The sequence below is a fragment of the Furipterus horrens genome, unplaced genomic scaffold (assembly GCF_987537825.1).
Source record: "Furipterus horrens unplaced genomic scaffold, mFurHor1.1.pri manual_scaffold_6, whole genome shotgun sequence".
Taxonomy (NCBI): Eukaryota; Metazoa; Chordata; class Mammalia; order Chiroptera; family Furipteridae; genus Furipterus; species Furipterus horrens.
In genome coordinates this window covers 105,144,323-105,163,880 of record NW_028327176.1, presented here as the reverse complement: position 1 = coordinate 105,163,880, position 19,558 = coordinate 105,144,323, and the positions used below count along the sequence as shown (strand labels likewise).

Here is a 19,558-nt window from a genome sequence, read left to right as displayed (position 1 = left end):
CTGGGACCGAGCAAAGCAGAAAGTGAATTCCACTGGACAGAGTGGGCAACAAACAACAACCAGCGTGGGCTCTTGTATTTGCTGGTGTTCCCTTCTCATCAACTGTGCCTTTTATTCCTTTAAGCAACTTGTCTGCATGGGAGATAGCACAGTGAGTTCCTTCTTGTTCTGTCAGCGTGAACGTCCCCACCTAAGGGAGACCTGTAGCATTTCTCCCACACCTGCGTATCTTTCTCAGCATCCTATTTTGTTTTCTTCAGAGTACTTGACATCCTCTGGCAGTTTTATCTGTTTAATCAAACTGTCTTTATATTTAAAGTGGGTTTCTTGTGAAAAACATAATTGGGCCTTGTTTTAGTCCACCCAGTCTCTGTCTTTTAATTGGCTATTTATGACCACATTTAAAATCATTATTGATGTAGTTGAATAAATATTGTTTGTTTTCCTTGTTCTTTGTTTCCTTTCGTCTTCCCCTCTTTTTATGCTTTCTTTGGTTTTAACTGAACATTTTATATGGTTTCATTTTCTCTTAGCATGTCAATTGTATCTATTTTTTTTTTTAAGTTTTATTTGTTGCCCTAGATTTTGCAATATATATTTGCAGCTACATTAAGGCCACTTTTGCCCTGACCAGGTGGCTCAGTTGGTTGGAGCATCATCCCATACACCAAAAGTTTGCTGGTTCAATCCCCGGTCAGGGCACATACCTGATTGTGCGTTCTGAGGCAGGAGATAGAATAGGAAATCCTGAGATACTGTAGCTGTTATCAGTCAGCATCCTGATTTTCAAGAATCACCTTGTGACACCTGATAATAATTAGCATTGTGGTTTCCTTCCCTGAGTGGACAATCAAGGAAGATAGTGGGAAATCACATGTGTAGATGCTTAAGTAAAAACCCTATAAAGCCGGTAACCATTCAATAGTAGAGAGCCATTCCCTGACCAGAAATGGCCCGCTCTCATATCTTGGGATGATGAAGCCAAGAGAACCAAGGCTGAAACTACTATCATTTTGGTTCCTGGAAAAAATGAGGATTTTGTGATTTGGGATGACTTTGACTTTGGAATTTGTAAGATATGTGTTTACTTTGGAATTAAATATTTTAGTATAACTTTCATTATGACTGCATTTCTACATAATTCTTAATTGGTAAAATGCAATTCTTGATACTTTCTGTGTGATTACAGTCCCTATGTCTTTTTTCTTTTATCTTTTTGCCAAGTGGTGATTCACCTTGGTGTACTATGTTAAAGCTGTAAATACAACAGATCATGGCATTCCTCTGTAACTGGATGGGTTTTTCTTGTCTTTTTGTCTGACCACGTCACCTGCAGTAAAGTATCGGTGCATTTCAGGATTTGGTCTCTTTCTAATTAAGTGTATCCTGATTGTCAGATTTTCCACTTAGTTCCCTGAGTATTTTGATGGTCATTATTGGCTCTGGTGGGTGTTCCTGGTTTAGGCTTTCTGAGAGGATTTATCAGTTATGATGCCAAAAACTTTCTGTCGCTTGCTTTGCTTTTCTTTGTTTGTGTGGTCTGTTCAATTCTTTGTTTGTGACCACCAAGAGCCTGGATCCTGTGCGCATCTGCAGCAGCTCCATGCCCGGTTGGGCATGTGTGGGAATCAACCGATCCATGTTTCTCTTGCACATCGATGTTCATCTCTTTCAATTTCTCTCTCTCCTTCCCTCTCTCTCTAAAATCAATAAGCATAGCCTCAGGTGAGGACTTAAAAAAAAGACCATTTTCAAACAACACTGTACCGCTTCATAGGTAGTGTGGGTACTATACTCTTATAATAGAGTATTCCCAGTTTGTCCCTCCTATCCCTTATAACATCGCTGTCATAGAGTTCATTTATCCATAAGCTATAATCATCTGCTATATTGTTGCTGTTATTATTTGGACACTGCATTCATTTGTTTGTATATTTATACTGTCTGTCTCCCCCAACTAGATTGTAAGCACCACAGGTGCAGGACTTGGGTCTGTCATGCCCACCGTTCTAGAGCCAGGGCCTGAAACAGTGCCTGGCACAGAGCGGTACTCTGTAAATATGTGTTGAATGAGCCAGTGGAGTCCTACCTTCTTCCTCCTTGGGTAACCTGATGTGCTATCCAATACACTAACATTGGATGTAAAGTGAAGCTCCAGGGGTGTGTACAAACTGGAATACTCACTGGCTAATTCCTTTAGTGGGCAGAGCCTTCAACTGGAAAGATAAGGCTTATAAACCGTCACTTCATCCACCCACAGCACCAGAGACAAGAACCAGGAAGAGATAAGGTTAGTGGTGAAGTTTTCATACACTCTTCTTGGGCTTGGTTGGATGGTTACACGTTGTGGCCAAATTTGCAGCTTATAGTCAGCAATTGTAACTCAGTAGTTAATTTAATGCCTATATTTCTAAACCTGCCTGTGTCAGAAAAAGGAACAGATTTTTTTTTTCCTTAACAATAGATATGTTCATGAAAACGAGATGGCAAGTATGCATCCAGCCAGGCCTTTTCAAGGCTTTCCCTGCTTATGCATGATATACGTGATGTCAGACACTAACATCCTCCACACCCACATCACACATTACAGAACATGTAATTTCATGTTCTGTAAGAACATGTGAGAGTCGAGTGGGGTTTCAGTTGATCGGTGACATAACAGGCTTAGCAGAACTTCAACATTTATTAAGTTTTGAGCCATTACATTTTTCCTTCTTAGGCGTATCTCATATTTCTTATGTAGTTGAAAATGCAGGCACCACCTGCTCTGTGCCAGGGTGCTAATGGGTAAATTAAGTCTCCTGCACTAGGTGTCTACTTCACTATGCTTGGAAAATCTAATCCAAATGATCTGCCACTGGGGTCCTCCTCTGGGGTCTCAGCTGTGTGGTGGTTGATCCCCAGGGAACTGCCAAGGGGAAAAGCAGGAGTCTAAGTCAAACCCTGACTCAATTTTTTTGTAGGACTTGCCCCAGTCTTTAAACAACAACGGGCCATGTGGCAGCTCACTTTGCTTATTCTCTAAAGAGCCTTGATGACCTAGGTAGATGAAAGTCTCTTTTTTGGCTATATTTTTCATTTAAGTGAGTTTGTAAGCCTTGAAGGTATAAGGCAACCTCTTGTGAGTATGGGGGATTTGAATTGATCCATTAGATCCTGATGGAAAGAAAATTTAGGTTCTCCAACTGAAATATAAAGCTCTCTGGAGAAGATACTTTGCATGTGAACTTGCAATAGAGCTCTCTCCCTGATCATCCTATTCCATCAGTAGCCCAGAAATATTGTTCAGCTGTGTTTGTATATTAAAAATTCCACATAAGTACTTGCACTCTTTTTCAAAGGAGCTAGTCTAATGTAGACTTTCCCATTGATAAAATCCAAATAATTAATATGTCAAATCTAACTAATTAAATGTTTTGATATTATGTTGCATATTAGCAAAATGGAAGAGAAATAGTTCATAATTGAGTAAAAACAGACAAGCTTTAAAGCTATTCTGAAAGTCTTGGTTGTGCTCTGAAGCATTATATGCTTAAAGCTAAAATAATGCTACCACTTTCCAAATTAGCAAATGAAAATTCTGTGGGGAATACAGGGTTATCTGGTAGTTTTTGTGTTTTAGTGACACATTTTGACCTGTTGTTTGTAATGCTGATAGGCCTTTCTGATCCATTGGAGAAGACAAAGTAAATGTTATGGTCATTTCTATTGGTAATAGATGTAGAACTGACATCTTATATTCTGGCCTAAAACATCTGCTAAAACTGGCAACTTCTTAAATCAACCCCTTAAATTTTTCATGATCCAGAAAAGTCAATAAAAGCTTGCTTTTTGCCTAACTGTTCAACTAAATTAGACAAATGTATGTTATTTTGCCTAAATTATCCAGAATGACTGTTAACATTGTCAGTAAGATTGGCAGCTTTCCCGACGCATGTATTCAGCAGATAGGAGCAGAGGTCAAAGAATGAAGACGAGGAAAGAGAATCAAGATCAGAAAGACTGTTAAAACTGGAAGAGACAAAGAAATTGTCTACTTCTGAACTAACTCTTCATTTTAGAGTTGAGGAAACTGACATTTCTTCCAGAAATTCCCTAGGGCAGGAATCTATTGTATGTATCAGGTACTTTGTTAAAATCGTGAATCGAAGGCCTTGCTTCTCATCCTAAGAATTCTTCAATTAAAGGGGGATCATAAAAACGCTCTCACATGGAAAATTTACTTATAGTTCTCCCAAATTCCTCTGCCCTCCCCCTTCTCTATTCTTAGCGCCCCACAACTCCAGCACATCACCATTTTCTCACCCTAACTTCTAAACACCATGTTCTGCAGTTTGTGCATGCAAACGGTCCCTGGGGTGAATAACCTTGCCAGCCACACACTGAGCCCCAGGAGCAGTGTAGTTGGGTTTTTATTCTAGACTCAGCTTCTCAAACTTTACTTAAATATATAAGTACACCACCTGGGGATGTTGTGAAAAATGCAGGCCCTGATTCAGTAAGTTGGGCCCAGGGACTGAGATTCTGCATTTCTAACATGCCCCTGGGTGAAACTGATGCTGCTGGTCCAACATACTTCTGGAGAATGCCTTCCCCTACTTTTGGAAGCAAGTGTGAATGCTGCTGCAACTGGAGATACAGATGTGTGTGTGCATGCATGCAGGTGTGTGTATGGAGGGGGCATTTTTTTGAGTCCATACTGTGTTCAGCAATTTGCACACATTATCTTATTTGTACCTCATAACAAACTTTGTGTACACATGAGGAAACTGAGGCTCAAAGAGGTTAAAGAATTTGCTCAAGTGAGAGATAGAGCTGAAATTTGTTTTTACTGGTGGTACCCAGGGACTAAGTCAGATACATGTTCTATTTTCTAAAAGATTTGGGGCATATTTGTTACCCAAGGACCACATTCTGACTATGCAAAGGTTGCCAGGACATCATTGCTGCTCTCTGCCCATCCTCCTTAGGCATGGGTGCATGGCTGGGGCTCTGGGTGGGAAAAGGCACCCCACTGCTCCTCTCAGGTGAAGCTGCACCCGGGTGGAGTTTGCGAGCCCTGGCAGGTGAGTCTCAGTTCCCAATGTCATTACACCCCTGCAGGGGGGTCTTAATGTAGCAGGCTTGTTGAGTTCAGGACACACCTGTTGGTCAACATTAGCAGCACAAGAATGAGCTTTGAAGAGTTGGGAGTGAGTCTATTCTCAGCTCAAGGCCTCCGGTTCCGGGTCTTTCAGTAGCATTTTCTCAGAGTGTTTGCATTTTGGGTGAATTCAGAAAGCACTGCTCCTTTGTTTCCTGCCTCTTCATTTCCCACGGTTGGAATGAATATTTCCATTGCACCTGTTCTTCTAAGCTTTGACAAGTACTTTTTTTTTTTTTTTTTCAGCAATGAGAATAATTGGGTCTTTTATTTGAAGCATAAACAAACTCAGTCTTCATATTACCAAGCTGTAGTTTATCCTAATCTTTGTTGAAATTCATTAGAAGTCAAGTATAAAGGATTAAAGGACTTGGTTTTGGTTCTTAGCCTCTAATGCCATGGAGCAGGGAGGAGTAATGCTCAGAGCAACAAACATATTTATATACAAGCCATGGGGCAAAAGTAGGTTTACAGTTGTATGTGGAAAACACAGTGTTTATCCTTGTATTATTATATATTAATTATTGTATTATTCTCCATATGAACAACTAAACTACTTTCCCCATCCTATATACCTATTCTGTAATGCTCTATTCAATTCCTTTGTACCATTTTGTACTTTTACTAAACACTTATTTCATTCTGATTTACCTCTTGTTAGTCTGGATGTTTCCATCACTATCTATAGAGAGGTGTGTAAGGTTTTTGATGGCAGGAACTGTGTGTTATTTATCTCTGTATGCCTGGGGTGCCTAACTTAGTACTATATCCATAGTAGGAGCTCAATAAATGTTTGACCTGGAAAGAATGAAAGAGCAAACACAAAAATATAAGTTAAGAAACTGATATGGCCCTGGCTGGTGTGGCTCAGTGAATTGAGTGCTGTCCTACAAACCAAAAGGTCACTGGTTTGATTCCTGGTCAGGGCACATGCCTGGGTTGTGGGCCAGGTCCCCCTGGTTTGGGGTATGCAAGGTAAATAAATAAAATACTTTAAAAAAAGAAAGAAAACAAACCAGTATGTATCTCAAGTGGCACATTGAGGTAGCAGCTGCCACATGTCTGGGTTGGTTCTATAAGAGATGGAAGAACTTTGCCGTCACCTCTGCCTTCTGGGACTTTCCCTCTTTGTTAGAATTTTTCAGCTGGTCCTTGGGGTGTGAGATCATAAGAGGTATGGAGTCGCTTCTCTGCTCAGTCCTTTTAGCAGGAACAGCCCTTCCTGGGAAGGGTTTGGGCATGGGGACTGGGGTCCAGCTGAGCCTTTTTGTAACTCCTGGTTTGGTTCTCCATCATCCCAACTTAGAAGGCCATGTAGCCCGCCGAGGCTGAGAGATGAGGAATGATGGCTGGCTGGCTGAAGCCAGCTATTTATGGGACACATCAACATTTGCTGGGATTTTTTCCCAAGAAGTAGTGGCTGGTTATTAACAACTAGAGAAAAAATGTTCCTTCATTTGGATTCAAAAGGGAAGGTTGCTAGCTTTAGTTCTGCTTATCTGAGGTGGGGTCTCCTTCATTCTAACCCTGGGCTTTTAGGCCCCCCTTGGCACTGTGTAAGATTTGGTGGGGAGGGGATGATCCTGTCCTTGTAACCCAGCTCTGAGTTCCAAAGTTACAACCTTCCCTCTCCCAGGTGCCCTGAGAATGTGCAAGGGGCAGCCGAGGAGAAACGTGGGAGGCTGTGGGCACAGAGCCTTTACATGAAACTCCAACATATGCTTCCATGTAGCAGTGAACCACAAAAATGCTCATTATGCTCATAATCACAAAACGAAGGCAAAAGCCACACCAGATTTCACTTTTTGAATATCTTGTACAATATGGAGTCGGAGTCACAGAAGTTTTAGCTCCCTTTCACAAACATCAATTGCATTTGCAACAAATACTTATAAATCCCATATAAAACTAATAGATAAGCCTATCTTAGCCTAAGAAACTCTTAAGAAAATGCTAAGTCCGCTGGTAATTTGCTTAAAGAAGCAAGAACTTCACTTGCCACAGGTCAGATATTGTAGCATGAATTTTTACCTATCACTTTAATTCAATCCTCCACCCACACAATAGCCTTCTGAGGTGGGCGGTACAACCACCACCCCATTTTAAGGATTAGGAGACTGAGGCTTGGAGAGGTGGCAAAAGGCTATACAATAGTGAGGACCACGCAAGTGCCGCCTGGAGAAGCTGAGGTCAGCCTCCCCATCCACACGCTCGCCCTGATGCTCCCAGAGCAGCCTCGCAGCTGCAGCACCCTGAGTGCTGTGCCAAGCAGGAGAGATTCTTGCCGTTTCCTTAAAGCATGCATCAGTGCACATGGTGTCAGAGGGGCAAAGGTGGGAAAAGGACGCCCAACAATCATCTCACTTGGTGCAGAGATTTCATATATTCAAAGCACTTCACCTGTATCTCATTCAATCACCTCAATAATCCGGTGACATAAACAGGGGTCACTGATGTAATAGTCTGGCTGTGTGACAATGAGGTAGAAGAGTGCTATTGGGTATGCTTGCATTATCACTGTACTATCCTTTCAAAGGTGGCGGGTTACCTGGTATAACTCTTTGCAGTTATAGATGAGGACATGAAGGCAGACCAAGGGTTAGTGAGTTGGTCCTAAGCAGACCCAGCTCCTTGTGGGCCAGGTAAGGACTAGAATCCTGTCCTGTGTAGGTCTGCATCTGCTTGTCCCAGCACTCAGGAGAGTCTGTGACCGAAATGAAAGAGTCCTCAGTTCCCACCCAACATTTCAATCCAAACAAGCCCAGCTCCTTGCCATTATTAGAAAAGATAATCTTTTATAACATCATTCATGAAACCATCATATTAACTCCTAGTTCCTTTCTCAAAATACCAAGGACAGTCCCTCAAATGCACAAAATACCTTGATACCTTGATATGTATAGTTCTTTCTTTTTCCTTAAACTGTAAGATAGAGCATATAGATATACACACATATATACATATATATGTGCAAAAACATTTACATGCAGTTTAAAGATTAATTATAAAGGCTAATTACTATTTCTCTTTTAAGAAATAGAACATTATTAACATCCCAGGATGACCCGTGCTCCCCGAAACACAACTTCCATCCTGTGTCTGGGATAATTATTTTCTGGCTTTTCTTCATAGTTTTACCTACTACATATGTGTCCCTCAATAAGAGTTCCACTTTGCCTGTTTTGGGATTATTATGAACAGAGACAGTCCAAACGGTATGTGTTAGTTTGTCCTTTGAACACGTTTTTCTGATGTGGCCTTTCAGGAACCCCCGAGCCGAGCGTCATGGCGGCCAAGCCCAAGCTCTGGTACTTCCGCGGCAGGGGCAGGATGGAGTCGATCCGCTGGCTGCTGGCTGCCGCGGGAGTGGAGGTTGGTTTCTGACTGGGAAAAGGACGGAGGGTAACTTGGGTGAGACCGAAGTGAGCCTCTTCCCTCTTCAAAATTCAGGATGGTGCTTCCAAGCCATCCCGACTCTTTCTAACTGTCTTCCTGTGTGAGCGGTGAAGAAGAGATCCTAGTCCTCTTTTCAAGCAGGGGTGGGAGGGCGGGAGCCAAGGGAGGTGTTCTGGAAGCTTTGCAGGGGCTGGAAAGGTCTCGATGCATCATAAGACAAAAGAGAGAAAGGAGACCCACATCTGAATCATTTCTTTCACTGGAACCAGCTGATTTCCTGGGGTTGTTTCAGCTCTGCCTTAACATCTCAGTCACGTTAACCCTTGGCTGCCGGCGGGAGTCCTAGGTCCAGCTGCGGTCTGGTCTCCCCTTGAATCCTCCTCTGAAGGGTCTGCTCCACGGGGATCTTTTCTTGACAGAATTTCTCTCCACTGACTTTTCCATAGGTTTTTACAAGTGTAACTGTCTGGTTTCATGCAGGTGTAGACCTCTTTTTCCCTCTTTTAATGTCATCTCCTCTAGAACAAAGACTCATGACCTTTTTTGTTTTTCTCTTTTCCCTTTAGGGCTTCTCTCCTAACACTGAGCACCTTATCCTACCCCAACCTCAAGGTTTGAGGGACAAAAAACTCTCTCTTTCCCACAAAAGCTTTAGAAATTCCATCAATAAATGATGATAACCCCACCTGAGTAATGATCTTTGGACCCCTTTCACTGAACATCTGAGCACCAAAGAAAAATTTGAGTAGATCTGATATGGAGGGAGAATAACACAGAAGAGAGAGGAAAAAAACCCAAAAACTGAAGACGAGAAATCATTGGGGGTGTTGGAGAAAAAGACAAGTTTGGAGAGAAGGAGCTAAGATGAAGAAAAGGAAAAATATAATGGAGGCTGTGGGATACGCTTTAAGTAGGCCAGGAACAAAAAGGGGTGCCAGTGGAGGCCAGTCTAAGCCAATCTGCACTCCATTAGAATTCTCAGCTCTGTGGTAGTTGATGGCTTTGTGTTTCTTTTAAATGTTTCCTTTCTGGAAGCCATTGGGCATTTTATACTATGAGCATTTATTTTCCTTCCTTCTTCCTTCCTTCCTTCCTTCCTTCCTTCCTTCCTTCCTTTCTTTCCTTCTTTCTTTCTTTCTTTCTTTTCTTTCTTTCTTTCTTTCTTTCTTTCTTTCTTTCTTTCTTTCTTTCTTTCTTTCTTTCTTTCTTTCTTTCTTTCTTTCTTTCTTTCTTTCTTTTCTTTATTGACCTTAAAGTAATAACAATGTCTCTGTCCTTTATCTAGTTTGAAGAAGAATTTCTGGAAACAAGAGAACAATATGAGAAGCTGCAGAAAGGTGAGCCTAGATTTGTTCAAAGTTATTTTATTGGAAAAAACAAAATTTGTTTCTGGAAACATCCATTTCATCATAGAACATAGCACTCTAGAATGACAACTGTTAGGAAAGGCTCACAGTGTGACTGCTAACATCAGTTGCCTATTCACTGTGTCCCTGGCACAGAGCTAAACTTGTCGTCTGCATTATCTCTTTAGTCTTCACAGAGGCTTACCAAGCAGGCTATGACCCAGACCTCAGTTAGGTAAGGGCATGAGCATGAACCAGTGCCAACTGGTTCAAAAGTTCCCACCCCATTGAAGCACCCTCTATGATGATCCAGAAGGTTGAAGGGGAGGGAAAAATGGAAGAGGAATTTGACATAAGATATTCTCTAGTTCTCATCATTCATATTCCTTCGTTCTTGGTGGTTTTAACAGATTGACGAAACCATTTTATGAGGTCACAATTTTAGAATCAAAATGATAGAAAAGATCCAAATTTGCTTAAATTTGGATCCAAGAAGATGTCTGTAATCCCTACAGTTCCCCAGAAAAATTCCTCACACTGAGAGAAAAGACTAGTACTTTCAAATTTCTAACAGCCATAATGTTATTTTTCTTATCTAAGGAAACCTGGGTGTCCCATTGTTGCTGATAAACAATCATGAAATTGACAAATTATTTTATAAGGAAAACATTCAGCCAGTAGTCAGCAGACCTGCCATTTACAAACTGTATGACTTTTGGCAAGGCCTTTAACTTTCCTGCATCCTTTCTTTTTAACAAAAAAAAAAAAAAAAAAAAAATTTTATGTGTAGTTGATATAAGTGTCCTTTTTATCATAAAATAAAAATAATCTCTATAATCATAGATTGCAATGTATCAGTAGATCTGATTGAGCAGGGAAGGCCCACTTAGCCCTTCCCCAATTCTTGTCCAGGAACTTTATGGTCTGGAATCCCCCTGAAGCTCGTCTTCTTTATTTCTGCTCACTTTACCACACACAAGGACAGTCACTGGGACATGGTAAGGATTAAATACATACATACATATCAAATAAATAAATGACTGCATCTCCATAATCTCTTCCATGATCACTCTGGCAAGAGTGCTCCCTAGGAGCCTCTGAAATCCTCCAGCCCTCTCTGAGGCTGTGATGCTGCACTTGGGACACCTCCTGGCTATTGCTGTTACCTGTGAACAGAAGGCACAGAGGGACAGCAGAAGGATCTCTGGCCCAGGAGGCAGCAGGCCCACTTCTGCTGTCCCTGACTCTGTGAGTTTGAGCAAGTCACGTGTGCCTCCCTTGGTCTCTACCCTGTCATTGTCTAAAATATGAATGAACTGAACTAAATGATGTCAAACATCCTTTTCTGCACTCTTGATCTGAGACTTTTCAAAAAATCCTTCAGAAGATCATCAATTCCTGGTTCTAACAGACATTGATCACTCATAGGCAGCATAGCCCAAATTTAGAAGCTCCTTCAATATTGAACAAATGTAGAACATTTAGGAAATTGAGGTTTTGCAGTATGTATAACAGTATTCATATTTTCCAAGCATGGCTACCAGCATGATCTTATTGCTTCCTACTCAAAGAAACTCAGTAAGATGGGCAGGACAGATAGTGTTAACAGATCAGAAAATAAGCTCAGGGAAGTTAAGAGACTTGCCTAAGGTCATCGACCTAGACAGGGACACTGACCCTGTGAAAGCTGTTACTGGTCCCTGCGCTGGTGTTCGCCCCACCACCTTCTGTCTCTAATCAATTAGCAAAGTAGTGAAATTCGGGAAATTAATTGTGGCTTTTGCTAATGCACTAGTGGAGTCTTGTTGCTATTCTGGGTCATGTTCCTTAATCTTAGCAATGTACAGGTGTAAATGAAATTTAGAGGCTATTCATTTCTTCAAGAGCCCATTAAAAGAGCAGTATTTGTAGTATATATTTAAATACATTATTTATGCAGCAAGTCACAAAGAAGAAAATTTGATTTTACTAAGCATTGTCTTGACAGTATTCAGTATTTTACCAATGTTATCTCATTTAATGCTTTCAAAATCCTGCTAGATATGTATTATTACTGTTTTAGAGAAAAGAAAGCTGAAGCTGTAAGTCATTTACTTAAAGTCATGTGGCTGGAAGGGGCCAAAGCTGACATGCAGTTCCAGTTCTGCCAGGGTCCTTACTGTCACATTGTCTTGACACTGTGTGGACCTAGAATGATATCTGATGTACTTTTTAAAGAATTCAGACTCCCAGATTCCGCCCCGAATCAGAATATCTGGGAGGCTGGCATTTTTAACCTACCTCCCCCAGGTGATTCTTGTATACGCTGAACTTTGAGAACCAGTCATAGTAAATGTAGAAAGTCCTAAATAATCATGACTAAGCAACACACCAAAATGCACATAACCATCAGGCAAATTTCAAATTTTCCATTAAGCAAATGGAAGGCATTTCCTCAACAGCTGGGGCCTTTAACTCACCAAAGAAAGTAGAAGTAGATACTTTTGCAGGCTTGCCACAACATAGGAGAGTATCTTAACCTTTCTTTGTTCAAACCACAGATGGATGCCTACTTTTTGGCCAAGTGCCTCTGGTTGAAATTGATGGGATGATGCTGACACAGACTAGAGCCATCCTCAGCTACCTGGCTGCCAAGTACAACTTGTATGGGAAGGACCTGAAGGAGACAGTCAGGTACTGTAGGATTCATGCCTGTACTTGATTCTTATCCAGCCCTCTGTAGGTGCCAACTGAGACCTGGTTCATGTGCAGCCTTTCAGCCTGGACTGAGGGGAGAAGGCAAGGGAAAAAAAAGGGGAGATGCACTCTTGCTACACCCAGCATGATTTATGCTTAACTCTGAATAAATACTCTAGGCTTCTTTCAATACTGATAGCAGTCTGCATTCAACATTCTCATGGTCTCTTCCCACTCCTAACACATTATCTTCTCATAAAATGACCTGGTAAACTATTCTACATGAAGGTGGAAATGAATGACTTGGTAAATAAATATTGACCATTCATAACAACGATCTATTACCACAAATAATGCTGTCTAACATATCTAGAAGCGCAGTGACTTAAATCAGCAAATATTTATTACTACTCACTAGTCTATGCCATCTGGGTGGTCAGTATATCTGGGCCAGGCTTGACTTCTCTTGGCTAGACTCACTCATATATCTGTGGTCAACCAGTAGTCAACCAGGAAGCTCTAGTTTGGGGTGTTGGCTGACTATTGATTGGGAGGCAAATGGGCTATGTATCTATCATTCTCTTACCCTGAACATGCCCCATGATAGCTAGGCAGGGCTCTAAGACAGCAAAAGCACACAAGGCCTCTTAAGTTCTAGGCTCAAAACTAGTACCTTATCGATGCTACCTCATTCTGTTAGTCAAAGCAAGTCATGAAGGCAGCGCAAGAAACAGATCCCATCTATTGATGAAAGAAATTGCCAAGTTTTATCACAAATACTGGAGAGTGAATATTTGTGGCTATTTGGATGATTGGTTTAATTTCACAAGAGATAAGTAGACAAAACAAAGACAACCGTAAAATTTTATCTGCATTTGGGGTGAAGGGGCATTTTCAGTGATCCTTTTTATCTTATCACCATAAGCATAGATGTGATGCAATGGACAATAAACATAGATGATATGGTAGAAGTAAGGCCCAAGCTCAATTGTTCAGAAAAAGGAGAGAGCATAACATTGAAATGAGCCAAATCCATAACAAGAGGCAGCTCACCCCAACATTCCCAGAGCTCCATCTTTAAAACTGACTTAGTCATTCTAACCTGCAATCCCACAGGTATACACCAAGGGAAGCAATTTCAAACACAGGGTATGAATAGAATCCTTTTATAACAATGTAAACAAGTGCTAACATGAAAAAACAGTCTGTTTCTCATTGTTTTAATGTATGTTTTGTAATTTTTTTTTTAAAACACCCTCAGCTGCCCTGGCTGATGTGGCTCCGTGGATTGAGTGCCAGCCTGGGAACCAAAGGGTCACCAGTTCAATTCCCAGTCAGGGCACATGCCTGGGTTGCAGGCCAGGTCCCCAGTTGGGGGTGTGCAAGAGGCATTGATGTTTCTCTCCTTCTCTTTCTCCCTCCCTTGCTGCACGATAAGCACATAGTAGGGGATACAAAGACACACAGCCCTTAATGAGTCTGCAGACTGGCTGTAAAGATAGCTAGCTCATCATGACTGTACTAGTAGGCCAACAAATAAGAGTAATGTATCTACTATTATTAGTTTTTTAATAACCCTTTTTAAAAAGTGTTTGTCAATCACAGGAAAATTGTAAAGAGAATGAAAGGAGCTGTTTGTCTGACCTGCCTAGGAAAGTAAACTTCTTTCTCAGTTGGCAGGTCAACAGAAGACCTGCTAAATTATATATGTATCTTTCAAGTGAAAAGGTCCTAGTACTGATTGTTTTGCACTTTTGGTCAACTTCATTCAGTTCGCTCTTTAAACCCATACTAATCTAATTGTTTGTTTGTTTGTTTTATAATTTATTTATTTATTTATTTTTAGAGAGAGGGGAAAGGAGAAAGAGAGGGAGAGAAAGATCACTGTGTGGTTGCCTCTCACTCATGCCCCAACTGGGGACCTGACGTGCAACCTAGTCATGTGCCCTGACTGGGAAATCAAACCAGCGACACTTGGTTTTCATGCCGACGCTCAATCCACTGAGCCACAGCAGCCAGGGTTTAATTGTTTGTTTATGGAAGATTTCAACTTAGAGGCACTCATTAATTCTTTCACACATCCCTTTATTCAGTAAACATTTCCAGAGACAACTACTCTACCATGGCCACTTGGCTGATTCTGGTTTCAGAAATCATTCCTGAGCATGGAAACTAAGGGAGGGGAATTAAAAGTCGTTTACCCCGATTTCTATTTACACCATAGTGTTGCCGATTAGGAAACCTGCACTCCAAGCTTCCTCTGGGAATGAATCACACTGTGTTTTGTCAGGATCAACATGTACACCGACGGCACTCTGGACCTCATGATGATGATCACGCTGGCTGCCTTCAAACCCCCAGAGGAAAAAGAGGAGAATGTTGCTTTAATCGTGACGAAGGCTAAAACCCGTTACTTCCCGGTGTTTGAAAAGGTAGGCGGCAGGGATCAGTTCGGACAGCAGCGAGGCCTCTCCCAGCGGGGACCAGCGGTGTGGCGAGCGCCTTGATGCTCGTGCGACCCAGGGTCCGGTCCGCGACAGCTTCGTGCTCGGGTCTTGGGGGGCGGTGAACAGAGGGGGTGAAGCTGACTTCTGTGAGGGCCCTCCGAGCCTCCTCTGGTCCCAGAGAGGAAATGGGGAAGGGAAGGGCGAGACTGGCAGGGCCGGCGCTGCGCTGTCCCCACGTCAAGTTCCCGGTTCCCCATCCCAGGCTGCATGGACGCAGAACATTTACATTTCCGGTTGCTGATAAGAATATTTAAAGGAGAAAGGTAGAAGACAGAGACCATGTAAAAGCTTTCCTGCATTTGGACTAAAGCTTTAATAAGGATTCCAAAACAAATGACATGTATAATTACGGAACGTACAACAAAACAGAATTAGAATAAACCGAGTACACAGAGAGGATATGACATTTCTGTTTTGATCAAAACAAAAATACAAAAACGATCAGCCCAAGAAGTCATCATCTTGAATTCATTGTGTTAGAAATCTTTTAGGCTTCATACTGTCAGCTAAGCATGTCTGAATCAAAAAACAAAGCCTCTTAAAGTTACAACTTTTCTGAAGTCATTTTGGAGCGAATACTAATTACAAACATCTTCTCAGTATATCTGGTAAAATTCCAAATGGAGAGGGCAGCATGCCATGTGATAAAGATTTGTTAGCATAGGGTTCCATAAATAAAGCTTTACAGGACAAAATAATTCTATGGTATAATTCAAAATAATTTAGTCTCAGCCTTGAAAAAGAATCATTTATTTTTGACTGAACTATAATGAAGAGTTCTACCAGAACCTCTGAGTACTAGATGTTTTTCTGGGGACAATGTACAGTGATGTTGAAATACCTTTCATTAAAAAAATAAGCTAGTATAATTACTTGAGTTACAGCTTTATCATACTACAGATTTTGAAATCTGTGTGGCCTAATCCAGCATTTAAAAATATTTACATTATTTTAAAATGTTTAACCTAATTCATTTGCTCAAATCAGGATCAAACTCAAACTCATTCATTGTAATTAGTTGATTACATAGTGTTTTAAGCCCCTTTTTATTTCAAGTTCCCTCTTCCCTCTCACTTTAACTCCTCTTTCCTCTTACATTTGTCTTGCTGAGTTTCACACAGTCTGGATTTTACTAATTGTAACATACTCCTTTATTCCCTAGATTTTCTGTTAATGAAAGTTAGAATTAGGAGCCTGACAGGTTCAGATTCTATGTATTTTGGTGAGGCCACTTCATTGATGGTGCTGTGGAGGTCATTGGGAAGCACACATGATCTGGTTGTCTCTCTCCTTGTGACTAAATGTGATTGATGATCAATGCCTCGAGCCACTGATTTATTAATGAATGCAAATTTGACATCCCAGTCCTGTCTGTTGCTCTTCATTTAATGAACAGCTGGAATCCTTTTATAAATGACTCTTCCCCTCATAATATATTTGGTTACTCTGAGATATGAATTTTATAGGAAAGTAGAAATAAATGCTCCTTTCTTTTTATTCACCAGGTTTGGGCTTCTTGTGTCCAATTGGTGACTTATTTGCACTTGTGTCCCCCTACACCGGTGGGTACACTTCTACTTAACCAGCTCTAGTTTCATAACAGGGAACCCCATTCTGGCACTTCACCAGCCAAGATGTCTTGATAATCACCAACCCATTTTCCAAAAGATGGTGCTGATTTACAGCAACGTGTAGGATTGTTGGTTTTGTCCTGTTCTTGCCAGCATTCTTGAGGGTTATTGAGAACAAGATTCTTTAGCAAATTTGATCCATACACGTGTTGTAAGTGTTTAGCCAGGCAAAATAGTCTTTACTTTCATTTGATATTCTTTGTTATTTTTCTTCCTGCAGCTTTTGAAAGACCATGGAGAGGATTTCCTCATTGGCAATAAATTCAGCTGGGCAGACATACAGCTGTTAGAAGCTATTTTAATGGTGGAAGAACTCGATGCTTCTGTTCTTTCTGCCTTCCCTCTGCTAAAGGTATTGTGTTAACATTCACACAAAGCCCAGGGGGAAAAATGAATAAAAACAAAGATTGAAACTAAATGTGCCTCCAGGTCAATCTCAAAAGAAATTTAAGAAGACTTTTAAAAAATCATTATTTTATTCATTTTGGTAACTTTCTCCTGCTCACATAAGATGGTTAGAAAAAAAAAAACAATCTCATGAAGAGAGAAAGAGTAGATTATTCTGATTTCTAGCATAAACATTTAGTGTGTTTTTCATTTTTGTGGTGCTTTCTATTTTTTTTTTTGTTTGTTTGTTTGCTTGGTACTGCGAATGTTTTTTCCTCAGGAAGCAAGCATGACAAGTCTGTCTTTATTGTTTCCTTCCCAGCCTATCAAGCAACTCTTCTCCCCACAGTCCCCCTGGTGCCAGGGCCCCATGAAGTCCTTGGATTGCTCAGAGCTTTTGCCGGTGGGGGCATTGGAGGTGGGCGGGGCATTGCTCATCTCCTGCTGTGTGGCCCAGTCCTCAGACCTCTCTCTGAACCCTGCCAGACCTTACCTGCCCTCCGTCCAATTCCTTAGAAACGTTTTATCTGACAGGTGACCATAGGTTTTATAAAAATAGCATTTTTACCCAGCTGCTGTGGCTCAGTGGACTGAGCATCGGCCTGCGAACCACGTGTCGCTGGTTCGATTCCCAGTCAGGGCACATGACTAGGTTGCACATCAGGTCCCCAGTTGGGGCTGTGTGAAAGGCAACCACACAGTGATGTTTCTCTCCCTCTCTTTCTCCTTTCCCCTCTCTCTAAAAATAAATAAATAAATAAATAAATAAATAAATAAATAAATAAAATTGTTCAAAAAAATAGCATTTTTTTCTTATTACAAAAGAAATGAAAATTTATGTAGCTACATTAGACATTTGTATAAACCAAAAGAAAAATCTAATCATCCAAATGGCACTACATCCTGACTACTATTTTACATTTTTTTCCCAAAATAAGATCATACTAAATATTTTTGTGGCCTGCTTTTAACATTGTTTCAATTATCATAAATATATTTATATGTCAACAAATATTCTTCTGCCGTATAGTTTTATTTTATGTTCATTAGGCAATAGAGTAACATCTTTTTGAAAAATAAGAACTATAAATAAAGGGCATGAATGAAGAAATCTCATTCCCACCATTGCCCTCCCACCTTCCCACCCCCATAATCACTTTTATTGCTTTCCTGTGTACGCTTCCACTGTTCCTATTTATGCAGATATGAGCAAAAATGAGTACATATTTACTCCTCCATTTTTCTTAAACAATGTCCTGAGCTTGGTTTTTCCCTAAACAATGCATTCTAGAAATTTTCTCCCGTCAATACAAGGACCTTCCTCTTTCCTTTTATATATAATATCATTTTAAATCGCTGACTTACAGCTTTTACTTGGAAACACAAGTTAGTTCTAATTTTTCACTGTGCTAACATTCTTATACTTACTGCTTTGATAATATCCTTGCTTATTCCCTTATAACAAATTCCTAGAATGGGAATTGATAGGTTCAAGAGTTTTTTTGCATTTTTAACATGCACTGCTTAATTGTGAGAGTGATTTTTTTATTAAGATAACTTAACTCATGCTATACACACTAGCAATTGTCTTACCCTTCTCAGGAACATCAGCAAACATGCGTTGAGGCACTAACTCAGACTCAACACACTGGGCTCCATATGCTACTGGTCTAAGCACCAGCCACTCATGACAAAGCTTTGATTTTTCTTAGAGGTTGTGACTGCTATTGAGGCCCTGATTTTGCTGTTTCTCATTCCAGGCATTTAAAACAAGAATCAGCAACATCCCTACAATTAAGAAGTTCCTGCAGCCTGGGAGTCAGAGGAAGCCACCGCCAGATGGCCACTACATTGAAGTGGTCAGGCACATTCTGCAGTTCTAATGGCAGCAGGTCATACAGTGGAAAACAGTCATGATCTAATCGCAGCAACAGCATGTGCCGAAGCTCCCTATAGAATCTAGGCATAGAATGTCTGAAAAGAACAAAGCCATACTGCCATCAACAGCAAATGCCAATTAAATGCAATATGAAACAACTTTGAGGTGTGAGAAATTTTAAACTTGTCAGTTGTGGATGATGGTTACAACTTATTTGAAATCAATTATGAATAAATAAGAGGCTGATATATTTTGGGCTGTGGCCTATATGGGGCACTGTCCTTGCTGTCTGTATCCAGATCAAAACCGTTGGGGAAAGGGTGAGCAGAGCTTTGAGGGGCAGGGTCTTTCCAACACCCACCTTGATGCTGAATACTTGGAATAGAAAAAAGTGACTAGTGGTAAATTGTCAGGAAGAGGATGGATGATGCTGGTAAATCCTAAGGGCAAGTGTGGGGGACAGAGACTGTCCTGGGAACACTATTTTGAGACCCTGGTTAAAAATAATAATAATAAAAATATAAATACATATATACATATATAAATAAATAAAACTTTGACAATTAGAAAATCTATTCCACCTACCATAGCCA

General features: G+C 40.8%; 1 protein-coding gene across 1 annotated transcript; it reads left to right on the top strand.

The window, feature by feature from the left end:
* Positions 1-2,228: 2,228 nt before the first annotated feature.
* Positions 2,229-19,123, top strand: LOC150007170 (glutathione S-transferase A4). Its single transcript, XM_090282585.1, has 7 exons — positions 2,229-2,290; positions 8,409-8,515; positions 9,825-9,876; positions 12,426-12,558; positions 14,852-14,993; positions 16,920-17,051; positions 18,847-19,123. The coding sequence occupies exons 2-7, from the start codon at positions 8,429-8,431 to the stop codon at positions 18,967-18,969; spliced, it is 669 nt and encodes a 222-aa protein (XP_090138711.1). The 5' UTR covers positions 2,229-2,290; positions 8,409-8,428; the 3' UTR covers positions 18,970-19,123.
* Positions 19,124-19,558: the final 435 nt, after the last annotated feature.